The sequence below is a fragment of the Artemia sp. Qi Xiang Cuo genome, chromosome 20, assembly GCF_049724085.1.
Source record: "Artemia sp. Qi Xiang Cuo chromosome 20, ASM4972408v1, whole genome shotgun sequence".
NCBI classification, from domain to species: Eukaryota; Metazoa; Arthropoda; class Branchiopoda; order Anostraca; family Artemiidae; genus Artemia; species Artemia sp. Qi Xiang Cuo.
Window position 1 is genome coordinate 6,933,124 of NC_142813.1, and position 21,934 is coordinate 6,955,057.

The window sequence follows — 21,934 nt, forward strand, 5'->3', positions numbered from 1 at the left end:
AGAACTTTCAATTTCCAATCAAATAAGGTATTTGTATCTGCTGAACTTAAGTTTAAAATGGCCTTTACTTTTCTTTGAAAGACTTATTTTTCGGAAAGTTTTTTGTTTAATTAATGTCAATAGAAAACGAACAGAGATTAATTAAAAAACTTTTCGTCCGAAACAACTTTTTCAAAGAAAAGGGAAGATTAAACAAAAAATGATCAAAAATAAAATCAAATATCTTCGACGCGCAAAACTACCACAAATCGTCATCAATAAATATATGAAATCCAAAACAAACAAAGATTACAATAAATAACCCAGCCAGACTTAAAATGAGTAAAAATTAACATAAGTAGGGTTGACAATCCACATGCCTTCTCAAGACCAGATCTTAATTTGCTTTTTATTGAAAAAAATGACCATGGATTGTCAGTTTAATCTAGATTACTGATATTTATTCCTTAAAGTCTTAATAATTTTTATTTATTAAAATAAAAAAGCGAAATCATGGTTTAGTCTTTTATTTTCAGTAAAATGTAAATTGTTCTGTTCTTGAAAAGGTTTGGGGGTTGTCAGCCCTATTCGTGTTAGTTTTTGCTTGTTTTGAGTTTGACTGGATTATTTATTTTAATTTCTGTTCGTTTTGGGTTCCATTTTTTTTATAGATGGTGATTTGTGGTAGTTTTACGCTTGGAAGATTATTGACAAATGAAACTCAGAGAGGAGAGAAAGTAACAAAATGAAAAATAAAATAAAAATGGTGAAAAAACGAGGATTTTGTCAGCCAGTGGCGAAACCATGAAGATGAAAATATAAGCAAATATTTCGACAAGGACCTCCGCCAAGTCGTCCTCAGTGCTAAACAAATAAGAAAAAAAGGAGGTCCTTGTCGAAATATTTGCTTATATTTTCATCTTCATGGTTTCGCCACTGGCTGACAAAATCCTCGTTTTTTCACCATTTTTTATTTAATTTTTTATTTTGTTACTTTCTCTCCTCTCTGAGTTTCATTTGTCATGTATAGCCAGTGTGGTCTAAGAATGTATTTGGAAGATTACTTGACATTATTTCTACTCGTATTTAGTTTAATGGAGCTCTTTACTTTTCTTTGAAAACTTGTTTTGTGGAAAAAGATTTTTTGATTAATAATTAAAAAGAAACAAACAATCTTAAATATGCACGTTGAACTCCGTTTATCTACAAAACTAGCAACCTTATCAGTGTCGTTACATTTTATATTGGAAAATCTGCCTAGATTCTTTAGTTATTTTCTTTCAAAATCAGGGGATAAAGAAAGTAATTCCTAAAAGAGAATGCAGTGAGCCTTGAAATTTACCAAAAGGTGAGCTTGTAATCCTATTACGACTATGCTCCTGAGCCAGAGACAGTTTTAGGGAGACGGGGGCAGAGCGGGCCACTTGCCCTGGGTGCAAAAATCTTAGGAGTAAACCATTTCAATAAAGGTTATAATCCTTTTATGATTTTTTAATTTTCTTTCTATTAAAATAAAGTAGAGGACACAGTTAATAAATGAAAATAATTAATAACTTATTAATTAATTAATATGATTAAATAAATTAAAAAATTACATAATGATAATTAACTAATAATAATAAAATTAAAATAACTAATAATATTTAAATAATAAATTTAATTTAATTAAAAAGCGAATCATTAATTAATTAGTAAATTGAAAATATTTCTGTAAAAATGTGACCTGAGAATTTTGTGGGAGACAGAGGGGAAGTGTTAATGAAGATTTTGCCCCGCACGCAAGAGAGGCCAGAACCACCACTGTGCTAAACATAGCATGACCCTTCTCTAGTTTTTAAGAAATATTACAAAGGTAAATTGTCCCGAAGTAGAACTCGAAAATAATAAAAAAAATTCAAAGGTTAAAAATAGAGGAATAAATTTCTTTACGCATAGGAATTTCCGTAAATCCAGAATTTCCTTCTTGATTGGTTGAAAATAAAGCCGTGGTTAACAGAAAATGGAAAAAAAAAATATATATAGCAGGCAAAAACATATTCATTTATTTCTAGGGGGGGGGGGGGCTCAAACTTTCTAGGAGAGCGGATTTTTGAAAAGGAACCAAAAATAAGAGAGTTACATGGAAAGGTGAAAAATCACAAATATATTGAGATTATTTGAGGAGAAAGAGCGTAAAGGCTTCTCCGCTGCGTGATAGTCTGTAGTTAAATGCCGTTAATTTACATTCAGAGGCCACTGATAGAATTCAGAGGTATAGAAATGAAATAAATTCTGGACAAAATACTTCTGTCCCGGACGGTAAGCTTTTTTGGTTAACATAATATCAAACTGTGCATGGTAATTATACTACAGCAATTGCTGCAACCTAGTATAAAATGAACAACAACCCATAATAATGGGAAATTAAGAAATGAATTCTTTGATAAATTTCAAAATGCAACCCCCGTTTGGCATTTATTTACGATTGTTAACTAAAATTTTACTTTTTCTTAGTAAAAGTCTGTTTTATCTAGTTTTTCTAGTAAAAATCAATTCCGAAAAATCAGTAATTTCGAGAAAACCCTTGAGACCCATGAAAAAAGTGGCAGAGGCAAATAAAACTGAACCATTGAAATCCAATTCTGAAAACCCTTACAATCTCAAGGTTGGTTAGAATTAATAGCCAAAAAAAATCATAATGCCTTGCGCAGGTCACGTTTCTCTAATAAATCTTAAGATGGACCTTATAGAATGGATTAGCCCCGTAATACAATAAAAAATACACTGTCAAATCCAACATTTCTTGAGAATATTGAACAGAGGTTTCAAGCCTTTTTCAGCAAAAACTAGTAAATTGACACTTTTGCGAAGAAGGGTGGTCAATATTACGTGTTTCAAATTAAATAACGGGTGTATTAAAGCAAACTAGGAGTACTTTGTGCGCTCAGGGGAGGTGACCTGATAACACCACTAATTATATTTCAAATAAAATAAGGGGTGTATTAAAGCAAACTAGGAGTACTTTGTGCGCTCAGGGGAGGTGACCTGATAACACCACTAAATATATTTCAAATGAAATAAGGGATGTATTAAAGCAAACTAAGAGTACTTTGTGCGCTCAGGGGAGGTGACCTAATAACACCACTAATTATATTTCAAATGAAATAAGGGGTGTATTAAAGCAAACTAGGAGTACTTTGTGCGCTCAGGGGAGGTGACCTGATAACACCACTAATTATATTAGATTTACTGGCAGTAATTTCTTGAAAGTATTTTTGCAAATATTTTCTTTACCAATTGCTTTTCAAAATATGTGAAATAAAAGCAATATAGGTTGGTCGTAGAAGATCGAGCGAAGGCTCGTTTGAACAGAAAAAGTTCTATTGCTTTTTTTAGAATAATAAGTGGGAGTAAAATGCGATGTTTCAAAGAAAGTCGCAGTCTTTGGTATCTATTATGTATTATTATCTATATGTGACGTCATGCAAAACTAGTGATTCTAGTCTAGTCATTCTAGTGACGATTGTCTTAGTGACGATATATGTTTAGTCATTCTAGTGATGATTGTCTAGTCAATCTATTCATATGTGACTAGAGTAAAATGCAAATTTTCAAAGTAAGTCGCAGTCTTTGGTATCTATTATGTATTATTATCTATATATGACGTCATGATGTCACGCAAAAGTCCTATCAAAAACAGTGGCGCCCTCTTTACGGATTTTTGAAGAAAAAACTTCTCCCTAATTGAATATTCAAACAATAAGTTTTTCATCAACTAAAAGTAAGAAGCAACATCAAAGCTTAAGAGGAACAGAAACTACTCCGTAGATGAGAAGGAGGACTCCCTTCTAAGTCCCTTACTCGTTATTCTGAAGCTTTTTATGCTTTACACAAACTTCTTACTTTAATTAAACAACCTTTTTGTTTCAAGAGTCATTTTCAGAGAAGTGGGACAAAAATTCCAAGTTCAGCGTAAAGAGCGGGGAACTGACGAGGTGGTAGTCCCCCTGTTGTACGGAATAACTTATCCTTGTTCTAAGATTTAATATTGCTCCTTGAATTCCGTTGAAAAAAAACTCAATCTTTTAAATTCAATTTCTGATCGTTTTTCAAATCATGCAGGGAAATCCGCCTCTGGACTCCATAGAATATTTCCCTCGGAGAACTCCCCCACGAAATATTGTCATTCATCCTTTGAAAATTCCTCCATTGTAAATCCTCCCCCGCCTGAAAATCACCCCGGATAATTCTTTGCTTGTCGAAAATTGCTCCGGATGATTTTCCCTTATAAAATTTCCATACTTTCATTGAGTTATTTTTATTTATCTAGTTTCTGATCATTTTTCACATCATACCGAAAATTCTCGGTGGAAAATTTTCACCGGAAAATTACCTTTCCCCAGTGAAAATATCGTCCCGCGAAAAGTTTCTCTACGTTAAATTGCTCAAGCCGACCCCCCCCTCCCTACCCACGGGAAAAACTCCCAGATAACTCCCCCCCCCCAACTGAAAATTTCCCCAGGATATTCCCTCGAAACTTTCTCTTGATAAGTAAAACTGAGCAGCCAAAGAAAAAGTAAGACAAATAAAGTAAAAGTAAAAGTCTTAGTAAAACCCCTTTGCTTTTTTAAATGCCAGAATATATTTTGTACTTTACTGAAAAAAAATTCAAATGAATGTGCATTGTCAGTGTGGGGGTGTTGAACTAACCAAAAGACAATATTTGCATCATAATGCTAATTCTTCTACTCCTACACTACAACTACTGCTACTATTACTATCACTGCTACTACTACAACTGCTACTAAAGCAAAGAACATAATTGTGGGGGGTTCACCTACCCATTAACCCTAAAGATATAGTTACTAGACCATTCAACTATGCTGAACAAAATTGCTGTCTTGAAATTTTGATTGGAAGAATCAGGAAAATTGTAATAGCTCCTTTAAAATATTAATGATATTATACGCCCTTTTATTACCTGCATGCATATAAGGTTTTAGTTTGAATGAAACTCCTCCCAAACGTTCTCTAAAATTTTCAACTTAATGTCACTACTATCGTTAGTAACAGTAACAGTAGGAGCAGCATTAAATGAATAAACACAGAGTCTTCTGGCTAGCTCAAAATCCCCAACCGATGATTATTGGGATGACAACCTGCCATCTGTATGCAGGTTGTCAAAAGGGCATATCATCAATATCTTAGGAACAATTTCGTTTGTGAAACTAAAACTTACAATGCTTGTTGTGGGGGATGTTGAACTAACCAAAAGACAATATTTGCACCATAATGCTAATTTTTCTACTCCTACACTACAACTACTGCTACTATTACTATCACTGCTACTACTACAACTGCTACTAAAGCTAAGACTACTACTATGAACTGTACTCCTACTGCTAGTACTCTATTTACTGGTGCTACTACTACAACTAATAAACCTAAGGGCATTAAGGCAACATTTTTGGGCAATATTGCAACTGTATTGAAATAAATCGAAACATACTATGTCCGTATAGATTGTCAAGAGGACGTATTAGCAATGTGTCAGGACCGGTTGATGGTATTAAGTTAAAAATTTCCTCGTGCGTTGAAGAGGATGGTGAAAAAAGGTGCTATTTCCATACTGCTACTAATGCTACTACATCTATTGCTACGTATAATTACTTAATCTTTCAACAATGATGAAAAAAATCGATGTCTCAAAACTTTATTTGGATGTTTGTTCTGGGAAATGATGGGCGTGGAGGGGGAAGGTTTCTCTCAAATCATTCTGACTCTTAAAAAGGCACTATTACTTCCAATTTAGAATCAAATGAGACACATCTTAATTTAATACGACCACCCATCCATAAAAACCTTATATACCCCCAGGGCACAGCTTAAATCCCTTGCCCCAGGACTCTGGGGGATTGTGCCAACCCTGGAAGCATTGTTATATGTTCTTTGGACTATATCAAACAAAATTGCCAAGGCACAATTTCAATCAAATGCATTTGGCAAACAGAGGGGTAGTTGGGTGGGGTGGGGGGAGGGGGGTACTACTTGACCTCCATCACTATTGATTCTTAAAAAGTAACTAGAACTCCCAATTTCCACCAAAACAGCCACCTCTAAAGCTTATACAGCCATCCCTCCCATAAGAACCTGAGATGCCCCAGGGGCATAACTTGCAACCCTCACCCTTATGCCCTGGTGGTTTGTATCAGCCTCAAAAGCCTTGTTATATGATATTTGGACTATTTTGAATAAAAGCACTGTCTCAAAATACCAATTGGATACATCTCAGGGAATACGACGTGTTTGTGTGCGTGTGGAGGGGGGAGGGGGTAGCTGCACTCTGGTTACTTTGACTCTTAAAAATTGCACTAGAACTTACGATTACAAATCCAATGAGTCCCCTCCAAAGGATATATGACCACCCTTTTTATAAGAACCTTAAATGCCCCAAGGGCATAACTTACAACCCTTTCCCTGATAGGTTTATGGAGGAGGGGGGGGGGGGTTCCTCACAGACATAATTTCCAAAATCTTCAACTACAATAAATAAAATTATTACCTCCAAATTTTGATTGGAGGTGTTAAGGCAAATGCAGAATTTTGGAGGGGGTGGGAGGGAAGGCTGTTTGCTTTCAAATTACTTTGACTCTTAAAAAGGGTAATATAACTTCCAATTTCAAATCGAATAAAGCCCATCTGATGTTTATACGACCCTTTCCCCAGGGCGCTGGGGGTTTTGTCATCCCTAGAGACATTATTATGTGTTCTTTGAACTATTTTGAAAAAAATCCTTATCTCATAATTTCAGTCAGATGCGTTTGGTGGAAGGAGGGGTTGTAGAAGAGCGGGGGGGGAGATAAATGCCTTCCATCACTTTTGACGCTTAAAAAGGAACTAGAACTTCCAATTTTCAACCAAATGAGCCTCGTCTAAAGTTAAACAACCATCCCTTCCATAAAAACCTTAAATACTCCCTGGGAATAACTTACAACCCTTGTCCCTAATCTCTGGGGTTTATTTCAAGCCTAAAAGTCTTGCTATATGATATTTAGACTATTTTGAATAGAATGGATATCAGAAAATTTCTATTATATTCATTTTGGAACAATACGACGGGTGTGTTTGGGAGGGGGGTGATAGCTGCCCTCCGATGACTTTGACTCTCAAAAAGAGCACCAGGGCGTCTAATTACTAATCCAATGAGCCTCTTCCGAAGTTTGTATGAAAACGCTTTCTATATAAACCTTATATGCCCCCAGGGCCCAACTTACAACCCTTGCCCTGAGGGCTTGGGGGATTTGTTATCCTCAAAGACATAATTTCCAGACCTTTCAAACACGTTGAACAAAATAGGTATCTCAAAATTTTAATTGGAAGTGTTTGGGGAAATGACTGACGTGGGGGGAGGGGTCGTTTTCCCTCTGATCACTTTTGACTAAAAAAAGGCACTAGTCCGCTCAATTTTCAATCGAATGAGCCCTTTTTGAAGCTTCTACGATAAAGCTTTCTATAAAAGCCTTATATGCCCCGAAGGCATAACTTATGACCTTTGTTCTGAAGGCTATAGGGGGGAGGGGAGTTGTCATCCTCAAAGTCATAATTTCCAGACCTTTCAACTACGTAGAAAAATAGCTTTATCAAAATTATTATCGGAAATGTTTGGGTAAAAAGTGGGCGTAAGGAGGGGTGGGGGGTGATCTTCCCTCCGGTTACCTTTCAATATTAAAAAATACAACAGCCCTCTCAATTTCCAAACGAATGATTCCTTTTTAAAGTTTTTACAACAAAACTTTCTATAAAAACATTATATCCAACCAGGGCATAATCTACAATCTTAGCAGTGGGGGCTGTGGGGGGGGGGGTTGTCATACTAAAAGACGTAATTTCCGGACCCTTCAACTACATTCAACAAAATGGCTATATGAAAGTTGATCGGATGTGTTTGGGGAAATGATGGGTGTGGGGGGGCATTCACCCTCCGATTGCTTTTGACTATTAATAAGGGCACTAACTCTCTCCTAATTAAATTCCTAATTAAATGAGCTCCTTTTGAAGTTTCTACGACAATACTTTCTATAAAAACCTTATATATCACCCAGGCATAGCTTACAACCTTTGCCCTGGGGGCTGTGGGGCGTTTGTCATCCCCAAAGATATAATTTCCAGACCTTTCAACTACGTTGAACAAAATGGCTATCTCAAAATTTTGATGGGATGTAATCGGGGAAACGGTGGGCGTCAGAGGTTGGTTGCCCTCCAATCACTTTTGACTATTAAAAAGTGGCCTAGCCCTTTCAATTTCCAATCAAATGAGCCCTTTTTGAAGTTTCTACGATAACACTTCCTATAAAACCTTATATGCCCCCTGAGAATAACTTACAACCCTTGACCTAAGAGCTGTCGGGGAGTTGTCATCCTCAAAGACCTAATTTCCAGAACTTTCAACTACGTTGAACAAAATGACTATCTCCAAATTTTGATTGGACGTGTTTGGAGAATTGGTGGGGTGAGATGAGGTCAATTGCCCTCCAATCACTTTCGACTATTAACCATGCCCTCCAATCATTTTCGACTATTAAAAAGGGCACTATCCCTTTCAATTTTCAATAGAATGAGCCCTTTTGAAGGTTCTACGACAATGCTTTCTAGAAAAAACTTATACGCCCCCAGGGCATAGCTTACAACCCTTGTCCTGAGAGCTTTGGGGGGAATTTCATCCTCAAAGACATAATTCCGGGACCTTTCAACTACGTTGAAAAAAATGGGTATCTCAAAATTTGGATTGGATGTGTTTTGGGAAATGGTGGGCGTTAGAAGAGGGTTAGTTGCCCTCCAATCACCTTCGAATGTTAAAAAAGGCACCAGCCCTTTCAATTTCCAATCGAATGAGCCCTTTTTTAAGTTTCCACGACCAAGCTTTCTATAAAAACATTATATAACCCCAGGGCATAACTTACCATTCTTTCCCTGAGGGCTACCGGGGGGGGGGGGGGTTGTCATCCTCAAAGACCTAATTTCCAGATCCTTCAACTACGTTGAACAAAACGACTATCTAAAATTTTGATTGGATGTCTTTGGGGAAATGGTGGTCATGACAGGGGGGTTAATGGCCCTTCAATCACTTTAAACTATTAAAAAGGGCACTAGCCCTTTCAATTCCGAATCGAATGAGCCCTTTTTGAAGTTTCTACGACACTTCTTTCTATAAAAACATTATCTGCCCCCAGGGCATAACTTATAACCCTTGCCCGGACGGCTCTCGGGGGTTGTCATCCTCAAAGACATAATTTCCGGACCTTTCAACTACGTTGAACAAAATCGCTATCTCAAAATTTTTATTGGATGCGTTTGGGGAAATGGTGGTCGTGAAAGGGTGGTTAATTGCCCTCCAATCACTTTTGACTATTAAAAATGGCGCTAGCCCTTTCAATTTCCAATCAAATGACCCCTTTTTGAAGTTTCTACGAAATCATTTTCTATAAGAAACCTTATTTACCCCCAGTGCATAGCTTGAAACCCGTTTCTAGACGGCTCTGGGGGCTTGCCATCCTCAACAACATAATTTTTAGACCTTTCAACTACTTTAAATAAAATGGCTATATAAAATTTTTAACTTGATGTGTTTGGGGAAATGGTGGGCATTGGAGGGGTGTTAGTTGCCCTCCAATCACTTTCACTATTAAAAAGGGCACAGGCCCTTCCAATTTCCCAATCGAATGAGTCGTTTTCGAAGTTTCTACGACAACTTCTTCGATACGGAGTGCCCTGGTCTTAAGAAACCAAAAGTAAAACATTGTGCCAACATCGTATTTTACTTAGGCAGCGCTATTGCGGTGCCTCTGAGAGTTTTTATCAGTTTGAGTTTCAACGTCATTCTTGTCTTTTGTTTAAAATTAAATTAAAAAAACAAGTTTTTTTAACTGAAGGTAAGGAACGACGTTAAAACTTAAAACGAACAGAAATTATTCCGTATATGAAAGGGGCTGTCCCCTCCTCAACGCCTCGCTCTTTACGCCAAATTGTTTATTGTTTAAAAAAAAATAAGAGTTGTGAGAAAATCAAACTTTAGCGTAAAGAGCGAGGCGTTGAGGAGGGGACAGCCCCTTTCATATATGGAATAATTTCTGTTCGTTTTAAGTTTTAAGGTCGTTCCTTACTTTCAGTTTAAAAAAAACTTGTTTTTTTATTTAATTTTTGAACGTTTTTGAATTAATGCAGGTTTTGATATTGGCTCACCGTACATGAATAATTAAAACAAAATTTGTATATTAATTTTACTTTTATTTGGTTAAATGGCTTTCTCGAAACTTGTTTAATTTATCTACGAACATTTTTATTAGTAATAAATATACGTAACTTATGAATTAACTTACGTAACGAACTTCTATATTCATAGATTTGTAATACGTATATTAGGGGGTTCGCCACCTAGTCAATACCTTTCTCTTTAAGCTAAAGATCGAATTTGGTTCCAATTCTTTACAAATGACCCCTTAATCACAAAGGCCGGTAATTAGAATAAATAGCTCTTATGAAAGTACTAAAAAATCTTTGGCTTAAAAAGCGAGGTATGGACTAGGGGTTGAACCCAATCATATACGTAATTGTTCGGCGTGATGTAGCCACCAGTGTTATACCGGTAGGCCACAACGCCACTGGCGTGGTAATTTACGGGTTTCACCACTTATTGGAGGGGAAAGTCCCGGCCCCAAATTATAATGTAATGCCCGCCTCTACCACACCGGTTCTTCAAATATCAGGTTTGGTACTATCCTGTTTACAGTATATCCTGTCCCAGCGTATGATAGCGCGATCGAGTAGTCAAATGGCCACTTTCTAAAGCTGAATGTACCCTCCGTGGGTTACGGATAGAAAATCTCTAACTCTCTCCTTGGAGGTAGCAAACCCCCCTGTCAATATAATAATGACGGTATCTCGTAACTCTAAACGTCCTATTCTTCCAAACGGTCACAATAAACACATCTACAAATTCCCATTACAGACTCCCTATACGGGGTCTCAAAGTAGACTAATTCAAAAATAATAATCTTTGCAGCACTGTTCATACGGGTGGATTTTCGCTTGGCCCAGCCAATCATCTCAATCCCCATTAAAAACCAATTCTGCCTTCCCAGCCCTATTATTCAATGACTCCAACCAGGAAATACAAAAATAGAACTTACTTCAAAGCTTACTTATTGCAACACAACTATAGCTTAGCAACGAGACTTAGCTAATTGTCATTGCAAATTATACTATAGGCAAATCTAAGCAAATGTAATTACAACGAAAATAGTTCATTTATCTGAAAGGGAAAGAAACAGGGGTGGAACCCCAACATCTCCCCCCGTAAGATAAATGACCGCCCACGCCCTACCTTGGTCCACCCTTACAAACATAAACACATAACTTCAACTTTACAAAATCCATTTGCCTTCTCTCTTCCACCAGTGTCTGTGCTACTACTTCCGCTGCTTGTCTCTGGATCAGTCGTCCTCAACAAGTCTCTACTGTAGAACCACCATGGTCTACCTCTTAGAGCATCCTCATTAGGTTTTGAAAGTTCAAGTCCCCAAGGATCATAGACAAGGATTGTGCAGAGCACAATCAAAACAAAAAATTTTCTAGCTTTCACGAATTGAAAGGAGAGAAGAGACAAGAATCAGTTTCGGATCCATATAATAATGCAAGCCATCACGGAAATTTGGCTGCACTAGTCTTCTAATTTCCATCTGTGGAAACAACCTCCCATCTCAATAACAAAGCAAAGGGCAATTGTAGATACTTCCAGATCTAATCTAGCTAGACACACACTACCTTCAGGCCACGACTGGTGCTCATATACTGAAGTTACATTTTGAGCAAGTGATAAATTAACTTTTTTCTGGACTCCCTCTTCTGGAATAATCAGATGAAAAAAATGCGCTGATGCTAATTGAAAATAAAATTTGGATACATCTTCCACTGAATACAATTTGCCGGAAATAATTGTCGGTTTCCATGAATAATAACAACTATGAATAGGGTTACTGGACAAACGTTTGGGTGAAGTATGAAGTGACTGGGAGAGAGTATCCCCCATGGACTCCAGATCAGAAAGGCAAGATCTCGGTAAAGGGATCACAACTTGTCCGCCAGTTGTGCATTGAGAAAAAGGGCTATCTTTCGCGACTTCCCGCAGGGGATCTTCCCCAAGTGATTCCTCCCCCTCATAAAGGATCGATATATCTTTTGAGTTGATAACACGAATCTCAGGTTCTTTCCCAATTTTTCTTTTCCGACTCGATATTCAATATCCCCCGACTTTCCCCCAACCCGTTGTAAGTCATTCATTTTTACTTTGTAACCATCTTGTTTTATTCTTCATGGGTCTTGAACCTCTTTTTCCCCCTTATTATTTATGTTATCAAGGCACAGCCCATCCAACATATTATTATTCCCTCTATTATTTATGTTATCAAGGCACAGCCCATCCAGAATTTTTTTTTTCGCCACTTCAGGCTGAATCTCCAAATTTTGTCTCTTTTCTGGATTTCTCTTTTCATCTCTACTTTTCTCAATTTTGTCATTCGTGCAAAATAATACATCATCGTTAAATCTGAATTGGACTCCAGTGTCCACCTTATGTAACTGCATTACTTCGTTGTAGCTCCGTTTAATATCTCTTTTCTCCCTCTTAATTTTCTTTTCTTTTATTGTAGCATTAAATAAATCGTCATGAAATCTGAATTGGACTCCAGTGTCCATCTTTGACTGCATTTCTTTATTGTAGTTCCCCTTTGCATCTTTTTTCTCTCTTTTAGTTATCTTTACTTTTACCGCAGAAACAAATATTTCGTTATCAAATGGGAACTGAACTCCGACATTTGGTTTTTCATTTTCTACTAAATTTCTCGAACCTTCCGAGGAAAAGCACGTACAATAAATTGCATCTCCCTTTTCTGTTCTACAATCAGCGTTTCATTTTGGCAAACCTTTATCGGCGTCTCACCCTCGTTAAAAGTGTTCTCCAGTTTTCCATTTTCTGGAAATTTGGATCTCCGATTTCCGAAACCTCCAAAGTCTCCTCCTACTAAAACATCCACAGCTAGCGTAGGTACTAAGTATACTTTTATTGTTTTTCTCTGGATTGTACCGTCGTTCCTTGCAATTTCTATTTTAACCCAAGCAGACAGGCATGGGTGCTTGTCTCCATAATAACATACTGTTGTAATATTATTTGTATGGTCTATTTCCGTCTTTTTAGTTAGGTCCATTCGCATAAAAGTTTGTTCACTCTCTGAGTCAATTACCATTTCGGTCAATTTTCCGTTTAATTTTCCTTCTATTTTATGTGATTTCACGAGCTCGTCAATATTTCCTTCATTATGTACTATAGCCCAATTTGTTCTTTTATGGGTTATTTTCTCATCTCTTTTGTGGCATTTTTCAGAAAAAGGCTTCGAGGAATCACCTTTTACCAGATTATCATCATTTTGAGTATCAAGCATTTCTTTTTTCCGACAGGGTGGCACAGCCTCCCAATTTGTTCTATGGGCCGGTCCACCTTCCCCCGCAGTCAGCGAAGTTGTATACTTTTCCCGGCTTCTAACCCATGCGGTTCTCTTATACGTTTGAAAATTTTTTGCATTATTTGTTTTCTTTCCTCTCTGTCTGCCTCCTCCTTTTTTCTTTGGCCTATCTCTTTCTCTTTGTTCTCTATCTTCCTCCTCCTTTCGTTCTCTGGCTATTCCATAAGCCTCTTCCTTTCGGTCCTTATCTATCTTAATATTTTCTTCTCTATATTCTCTAACTCTCCTTTCTTTCTCTCTTTCTTTTCTATCTTCCTCTCTTTTCGTTCTCCGGCTATCCTCTTTTTCTCTCTTTCTTTTCTATCTTCCTCCTCTTTTCGTTCTCTGACTATCATATCAACCTCTTCCTTTCGTTCTCTATCTATTCTAATATTCTCTTCTCTCTGCTCTCTAGCTATCCTCTCTTTCTCAATGAAATTTAATAGTTGTCGTGTCATATCTATTTGAGTAATTTTTCACGAGCTCCTGCTGGATCTTGATTCAACAGTATTCCTTCTATTGGGACTAATTTGATTCTTTCTGTCGTTATTACTTCGTAATTCATTTTCTGAATCTGTTTGTTGTCTATCTGTATTGTCTCTTTCTTTATAGGGTACTCTAGCCCTTTCGTCCTGTTTTCTATTCTTTCTAATTTTATCTTTCTCAGCCTGCATTTTTTTCTTATATTCTCGGTGCTCTCTCTCAATGGACTCCATATTAGCCTTTCTTTCTATTTTCTTACTTTTTCTATGGGTTTCATTCGCCCTTCTCGGTCTTTAGCTAATCTCATCTCTGTCCGGCGTAATTTCAAAATTCCGTTAACTTCAAATTACCTCTTCGGTCTAAATGAAAATTCTTTTATCCATGTAACTTCCGATCTCTCGCGAAAAATTTCTGCGTGTCAATTAGCCTTATATTTTTGCACACTAATTAGTTGCACTATATATTGATTCGTAAATTTTCATTTATGATCTAACAAGGCACAGCCCATAATAGATCTTCATAATTCTATTAAGTGATTCCGTATTTTTATAAGCAAATGTAATTAGAACGAAAAAAGGTCATTTATCTGAAAGGAAAAGAAACAGGGGTGGAACCCCAACAGTAATATTTTCTGTTCGTTTTAAGTTTTGATGTTGCTCCTTACTTTCAGTTGAAAAACTTTTTTTTATTTAATTTCTGATCTTTTTCTTTAATAAGGCTGGGAAATCTGGCGCCCCCTTCATAGCAATGTCCCTTACTTCACGAAAACTTGCTTTGTGAAAAGATCCTTCCCTATAACCCCAGACCCCCCCCTCCACCTACCAGAAAAATCCCCCCTGAAAACGTCTGTATACTTCCCAATAACCAATATTATATGTTAACATTGGGTAAAGTTGATAAGTTACAGCCCTCCCCCCGGGGACTTCGAAGGATTAAGTCAACCTAAAAGACGTAGTTATCATTTTTTTGACCATGCTGAACAAAATGGCTATCGCAAAATTTTGATCGGGTGACTTTGGAAAAAAAAGAGCGTGGGAGGGGGCCTAGTTGCCCTCCATTTTTTTGGTCACTTAAAAAGGGCACTTAAACTTTTCAGTTCCGTTCCAATGAGCCCTCCCACAATATTCTAGGACCGCTGGGTCGATACGATCACCCCTGGAAAAAAAAAACAAATAAACACATATCCGTGATCTTTCTTCTGGCAAAAAAAATACAAATTTCCACATTTTTGTAGATAGGTGCTTGAAACCTCTACAGTAGGGTTACATTATACGCTGAATATGATGGCGTGATTTTCATTAAGGTTCTATAACTTTTAGGGGGTCTTTCTCCCTCTTTTTCGAAAATCAGCCAAATTTTTTCAGGTGCGTAACTTTTGATTAGTAATACTAAACTTGATGAAACTTATATATTTTAAATCAGCATTAAAATATGATTCTTTTGATGTATCTATTGGTATCAAAATTCCGTTTTTTAGAGTTTCGGTTATCATTGAGCCGGGTCGCTCATTACTTACAGTTCGTTACCACGAACTGTTTTATTCTTAGTTTTAGTGTTTTTTTTTTAATGTGTCATACAAGTTGGAAATTCTTGCTTAGTTCTGATCTTACCATGCTGCGACATGTTGAGTTCTGAATATGAAAACATTTTATTTCCCCTCCCCCCCCCCAAAAAAAAGAATCAACTAATAAATTGAAGAATTTAAAGAAACATAATTACAAATTAAATCCATGAGCCTCGTTTACAATTCTTAAATATGTTATGTAAGATGTTTCACTTCAATATACCCCCTATATTTCGTTATACCTCTATAGATGTACCCCTTCCATATTTACCCCTCCTAAAACACCAACTGAATTATAAAGAGTCAAAGGAGGTACACCATGTCCAACTATTTGAAGCTGGGGCCGGAAATGGGGATGTGAAAGCTTCACGAGGGTAAGTATCCCTCAATAATGCATAATGAAAATTGATGCATGAGCTATTTCACCAAGGTGCCGTATCTCCACTATTTCTGAAATCTACAATTGATATACTTTTATTCTAGCTTTCTGTGTCCATATATTTTCCTCATATTTACGATCAACAAGCTCATAGCCTCTCAAATATCAATTCTGATGGAGACAAAACATCATTTGGGCCTTTGTAAAATATACCCTCAGTCTACTTTGATTTAACATATTCCCATTGTAAAATCAATTGTAAAACATTCCGTTGTAAAACAATCACTTAATGAAAATTAGCCAAAACGGGTGCCACATGACTGTGTGTGCAAAGTTGAAGAGTATGGATTTTAAAGGGGATACGCCCAAGCGCCTCATATTGGCTTCTAAAAACTTAATGACTGACAACCTTTGCATGACTATGACTCCAACAAGATATGAAAACTTCTGAAAACTTCTTATCTAAAAAATTGCGATTTTCTAACATTTTTCTTTAGGTTACTCTAAAATTGTGACGTTATTGAGGCAGTGAAACAATTTCGTCAGTGTTGCCACATTGAATCGTAAAAATAAATGTGCAAAACTTATTTTTCTTTTCAGGTAAACTGAGGAAGAGGGTCAAAATTTAGCGTTAAAGATGACAAGCCAAATTACTGGAGTTGTAATGAATCATGGTGATCAAATGCAAAACTTGGGTCAGTTTGACAAAGACTTAATGCCTGTTTTTGAATTAAAGCTCCATTATACTGGCACTTTGAAGCCATATGATAAATTATCAGAGCAGAGATATTCCAACGAAACAGATTCGATTTTTCATGAAGAAAATTCTGATTTCAAAAGAAAATCGTATTTATCTCCCTATAATATGTCTCCAATGAAAATTGGAACCTCTTCCCAGTCAATTTACCACCAGGCTGAAATTAAGGATGAAACGATTAATATACCGCGGAAACATATAATACTTGAGTCTGAAAAGGTTACATCTGCCAAAATTCAAAAGAAGGCATGCCATAATATCGTTAACCCCACTAAAGTCGCCAAATATAAAAACGAAGCCGTTTACATTAAACAAACCAATATTTCAGAAGAAGTCATACCGCAGTTACAAAAACCTCCACTAGAATTTGTTACACCAGCAGCAAATGGAATGCATCAAGGAACAGATGTATTAATTAAGGGTCATATACATCCGTCAGGGATTGGCGTTACTTTAAGCTGCACCTTAGGACTGACTTCTGTGGATGGTCAAACTCAGAATAAAAGCAAAATTAATGATGCTCTAGTTGCAATGCATTATGGGAATCTAATGAAAAACTCGGGCAGACATCAAAAGGCAGAAAGGCTTTTCAAACATGCACTAGCACTATCACCTGATCATCCAGATATTTTGAACTCTTATGGCGAACATCTGGAGGGAATAAGGTGTAATTATGTTGAATCTGATTTGTATTACAAAAAAGCCCTGAGTGTATCTCCTTGCCATTCCCAGGCCTTAGAAAACCACAAAAGAACGCTGCCTTTTGTAGAAAAACTTGATGAGTGTATGTTACAGAATATTGCAAGATTGAAAGAGAGAATTGTAAAATTTCCGGATAAAGCTGTTTTAAGTAAAGTGTCCGATGACATTAAATCTCAATATATTTACCATACGACAGGAATTGAAGGGAATACCATGAGTTTAGCAGAGACACGTGAGGTACTTGAAAGTAAAAAGTGTCCGTCCGGTAAAAGTTTAATTGAACGCAATGAGATTCTTGGAATAGACAACGCTTTAAAATATCTATGGAGTACACTGCTTAACAAACCAGGCGATATATCAGAGAAAGACATACTGCAGATACATAACTATGTTCTGGGTATGGTAGATCCTGGTGAAAGTGGAGCTTACCGTCATACGCAGGTGTATATTAACGGTCACAAGCCTCCACCTCCTCAAGAAGTAAATTTTCTCATGAATGAATTTATCATCTGGCTCAACTCATCTGAAGCCAGAAGCTTACATCCAATTAAATACGCCGCACTAGCTCACTACAAACTTGTGAATATTCACCCATTTACTGATGGTAACGGACGAACTTCTAGACTTTTAATGAATTTAATATTAATGCGAGCTAAATATCCTCTTGTAATTATAGATAAAGAACTAAAGGGTCAATATTTTGACGCTTTAGAAGCCGCTCAAAGATATGATATACGTCCTTTCATACGATTTATTGCTTATTCTGTAGAGCAAACGCTGAATGTATATCTTATCGCTATTCATAAAATACCAGCTTAAGGTTCTGCACCTGTGCCTTCACTCGAGCTAACATCTTTAAGGACCATAACAAAAAGTCAGGGAAAAACAACGATAGGCCCAGTCATTCCATACTAATCAAGCCTTTTATCCCTGCGTGGCCATATTAGATTTTCCATACATGGGTAGAGGTTCATTTGTCTCATTAGGTTATCAAAAATTTTAGTTCTTAAAACAGAGTTAACCCCCAAGAAAGAGTTAGCTCGCAAAAAAGTTAACTCGCAAGTCATCTTTGTGTAGGTCGAATATTATACAGAGGAAAACAAGCCATTAAGATAATAATGTGATCAAATATTTTCCTCAAATTTCTTTGCCCGAGGCCTAAATATTTTTTTAATTTATTATAATGTATTTTGACCATTATTATAATAATGACATATTATAATGTATTTTATAATGTATTTTGACCATATTTTATAATGTTTTATAATTTATAAATATTTTATAAATTACATATTTTATAATGTATTTTATAATGTATAATGACATTATAATAATGACATATTATAATGTATTTTATAATGTATTTTGACCAAGCCCAGCTGTTGCAGCTTTTCTTTTGAGGGAGGGGGATCATTTATCCGCCCCCCGAAAACACAGACTGTTACATATATAGAAAATACGGCTATACATAAAAAAAATATTTAGCATGCTGGCCAATGGTCTGCGTGGGATAGGTACTGATTTCCTGATTCTCTGCCAGGCTTGCGATGCCTGGTTGGAGCCCAATTATCCATTACTTCCCCCAGATTTCTCCAAGTATCTAATTGGAGCTGGGTGGTTTCTTGGCTGAGCTTACAAATTCTTACCGCTGACCCTAGTTCTAAACCAAATAACAAGGAGCACCAGGAATCGAAGCCCGTCCTAAAAACAAACAAAAGTATTGGACAAAGTATTTCTAGTCTAGCACGCTAGCCATTTCGCTAGGATGGGTTTAACTGGTATGTATATGATGCATAAATAACATAAGAGATGACAAACCATACCCTGAACATATAAAAACACAGACACATAAAAAAATATAACATTTTCAAGACAAAGAAAAGTAAACTGTTCGAAACATACAAATATTTTGGTGGTATTACCAACTGCCGTCCTTAAAAAATTAAAGAGAATTAAAAAACTAAAACTTAAAAACCCTTGGAAATCGATTCAAAAATTTCCTAATAATAGTAAAAGAGAAAAACTCTACTTTTTGACAATAGTTTGCAGTTTTTGTGATAACTAGCAGCTCACATCGAAGCCATAAAGGATTCCAGATGGCTAGTTTCTCTTCAATATGTTGGTATGTCTGTACATTATGTGCCATAAAGCCATAAAGGATTCCAGATGGCTAGTTTCTCTTCAATATATTGGCATGTCTGTAAATTATGTGCCACAAAGGATTCCAGATGGCTAGTTTCTCTTCAATATGTTGGCATGTCTGTAAATTACTTTCATACTAACAATTTAGAACCGAAATATTCTCCGAAATCAGGAGGGATTAAATATCAATTTCACATTTTTGATACGTTTTTAAAGTTTTTTTGTACCCCCCCCCCCTCCCGGAAAATATATCCAAGAAAATAATCCCTGCGGAAAATACCCCCAAAAATCCCCCCCCACGAAAAAATACCCCAAAACAAAAGTCCTGGATACAGCCATGTGGTTTATATATCAATTTCTACCTAGGTTACTCTTACTTTTGTTTTTAAGTAGGGAGGGAGATGCCTCAAAGGGTGCATTTTAACACCAAAACATCCCAACTCTCATTTAGCCTTGAGGTAAATACAAAATTAGTTCTAAGGGAGGGACGAGGGGAGTTTGGAGGTAGAAATTGATATGTAATCCCCAGGGCCAAAACCAGGACTTTTTTTGGAAGGTTATTTCTTTGGGCTTGGGGGAGGGAGGGGGGTTGCAAAAAACTTTTAAAAAGCAAAAAAAGGTGGAATTTATATTTAATTCCTCTTGATTTCTGGGAATAGTTCTAGTCTACACCGTTATTATGAAATTAAATAGTAACATTGAACCCCAAAGTTAGCAGATTTTTTTTTTGTATAAGAGGGAGAAACCCCTTCCTCATATCCACCTCCACCACATGGTTAGAGGAAATTTGGAAGGTGTTCGATCATAAATTGAGAGTTTTAGTCCTTTTCTTATAAGTCGAAAGAGATTGGAGACCAGCGATCAGCGGGGGGTTGTTTTCCGGTGAGGGGAGGGAATATTTTCTGCTGGTGGGGGAGTATTTTCCACGGGGGGTGTTTTCCGTGGAGGGGTATTTTTCACGATGGGGTATTTTCCAGGGATAGGGGCAAACTCGGTTGTTTGTATGTTAGGGGGAGGGAAGTAGAATTTGAGTTTCCTCCCCTACGCACATGAATACCATAAGACTCCTTGAAATTAGACCAGATATTGGAAAATTGGTTATACTCATTAGTACAGATTGACTTGTTTAGTTTTTAGTTTAGTTTTTATGTTAACTGTGTGCAAATGACAGTATTACGTCATTTATAAGAAATTACGTCATTACAAGAAAGCTGGAAAGGAGTGCCTTGAGAAATCCTGAACATTTTATCATGCATGACAACAAAACCTTGAATGGACATCACACTTTTGCTATGGTTTATTGAATCAACAATAGAAATTCCAAAACTTTAAAATTCATATTAGGGGATTTTATTGTAACTCTATAATTCAAAGCATAGGTTTATAAATGGAGAATAAAAGTTAAAAGCATAGAACAAGTACTTTGAACTCATGGAACATGTACTGTCCCTTAAAAATAAGATGGTCTAAGCCCAATGTTGTTTTCTGTACTCTCAGTGTGATTTCATGTGATTACTACGAGTGTAGTATCAACTGACAGAAAGAACTACAATATGACCGTAAACTCATGGTGATTTTGAAGAAACTTTGAGGTATTTTCAAAGTTCAAATAGTTGAAATAAATCAACATAACAAATTTTGAAAAATTGAGAAAGGTTTGAGCCTAGTAAATTTTATCTTGTTTTAATCTGTAAAGTGTGATATGTCTTGAAATAAGTTGGTGTTATAAATGTACCTATTTGTTATGTTTTGGTCACGTTTGCCACGATATAATAAAAATATATTCTGTGCACTAAGCCCAAATATTGTTTCTAGAAACTTTGGATTTTGATAATTGAGATTTTCATGGTAACCAAAGTACATATAAGGGACAGCAGTGGAAACCGCACAATAATGGAAATTGATCCTATGCATGAAGCCAAAATTTATTTTTAGGAGCTTTAGATTTTGGCATTGTGGATTTTAGTAAAGTATTTACTAATTAAAGTATACTTATAAGCTTTAATTGTATTTTTATTCTGTATTACCCATTTGGGAATTACATATAATATTGATCTTTAGATATTCGAGAATTATTTTGTAGACTAGTGTTATATGCATTATAATAGTAAAAAAACTATTTGAGCCAGACAAATCTAATTGTCAGTTAGCAAAAACTAAAACTCATTACCAAAAAATAACTTGCAGAGAAAAGTCAAGGATTTGCTGTATCTGCTGGTGTCGCATTTTTCCTTCCATCAACATACTCGGTTTTCTGTATCCTAGTCTTTATATCATCAAATTTTTGGAATAAAGGGACAAAATTGACCAATACAAAATATAAATCTCACAAGAAAAAAAAGAACATTTTTCATTTTTTTCTTATGGTCATTATGAACATCACTATGATGTCAAAA

General features: G+C 36.2%; 1 protein-coding gene across 2 annotated transcripts; it reads left to right on the forward strand.

Annotated features, from left to right (window-relative positions):
* The first annotated feature begins 1,257 nt into the window (after window positions 1–1,257).
* Window positions 1,258–21,666, forward strand: LOC148939820 (protein adenylyltransferase Fic-like). 2 transcript variants are annotated; one of them, XM_089105821.1, is made up of 3 exons: window positions 1,258–1,327; window positions 16,538–18,000; window positions 21,354–21,666. In XM_089105821.1, the coding sequence occupies exons 2-3, from the start codon at window positions 16,575–16,577 to the stop codon at window positions 21,374–21,376; spliced, it is 1,449 nt and encodes a 482-aa protein (XP_088961947.1). In that variant the 5' UTR covers window positions 1,258–1,327; window positions 16,538–16,574; the 3' UTR covers window positions 21,377–21,666. The 2 variants fall into 2 exon arrangements, with proteins under 2 accessions (XP_088961947.1, XP_088961946.1); XM_089105820.1 differs by having other exon boundaries at window positions 16,538–21,666.
* Window positions 21,667–21,934: the final 268 nt, after the last annotated feature.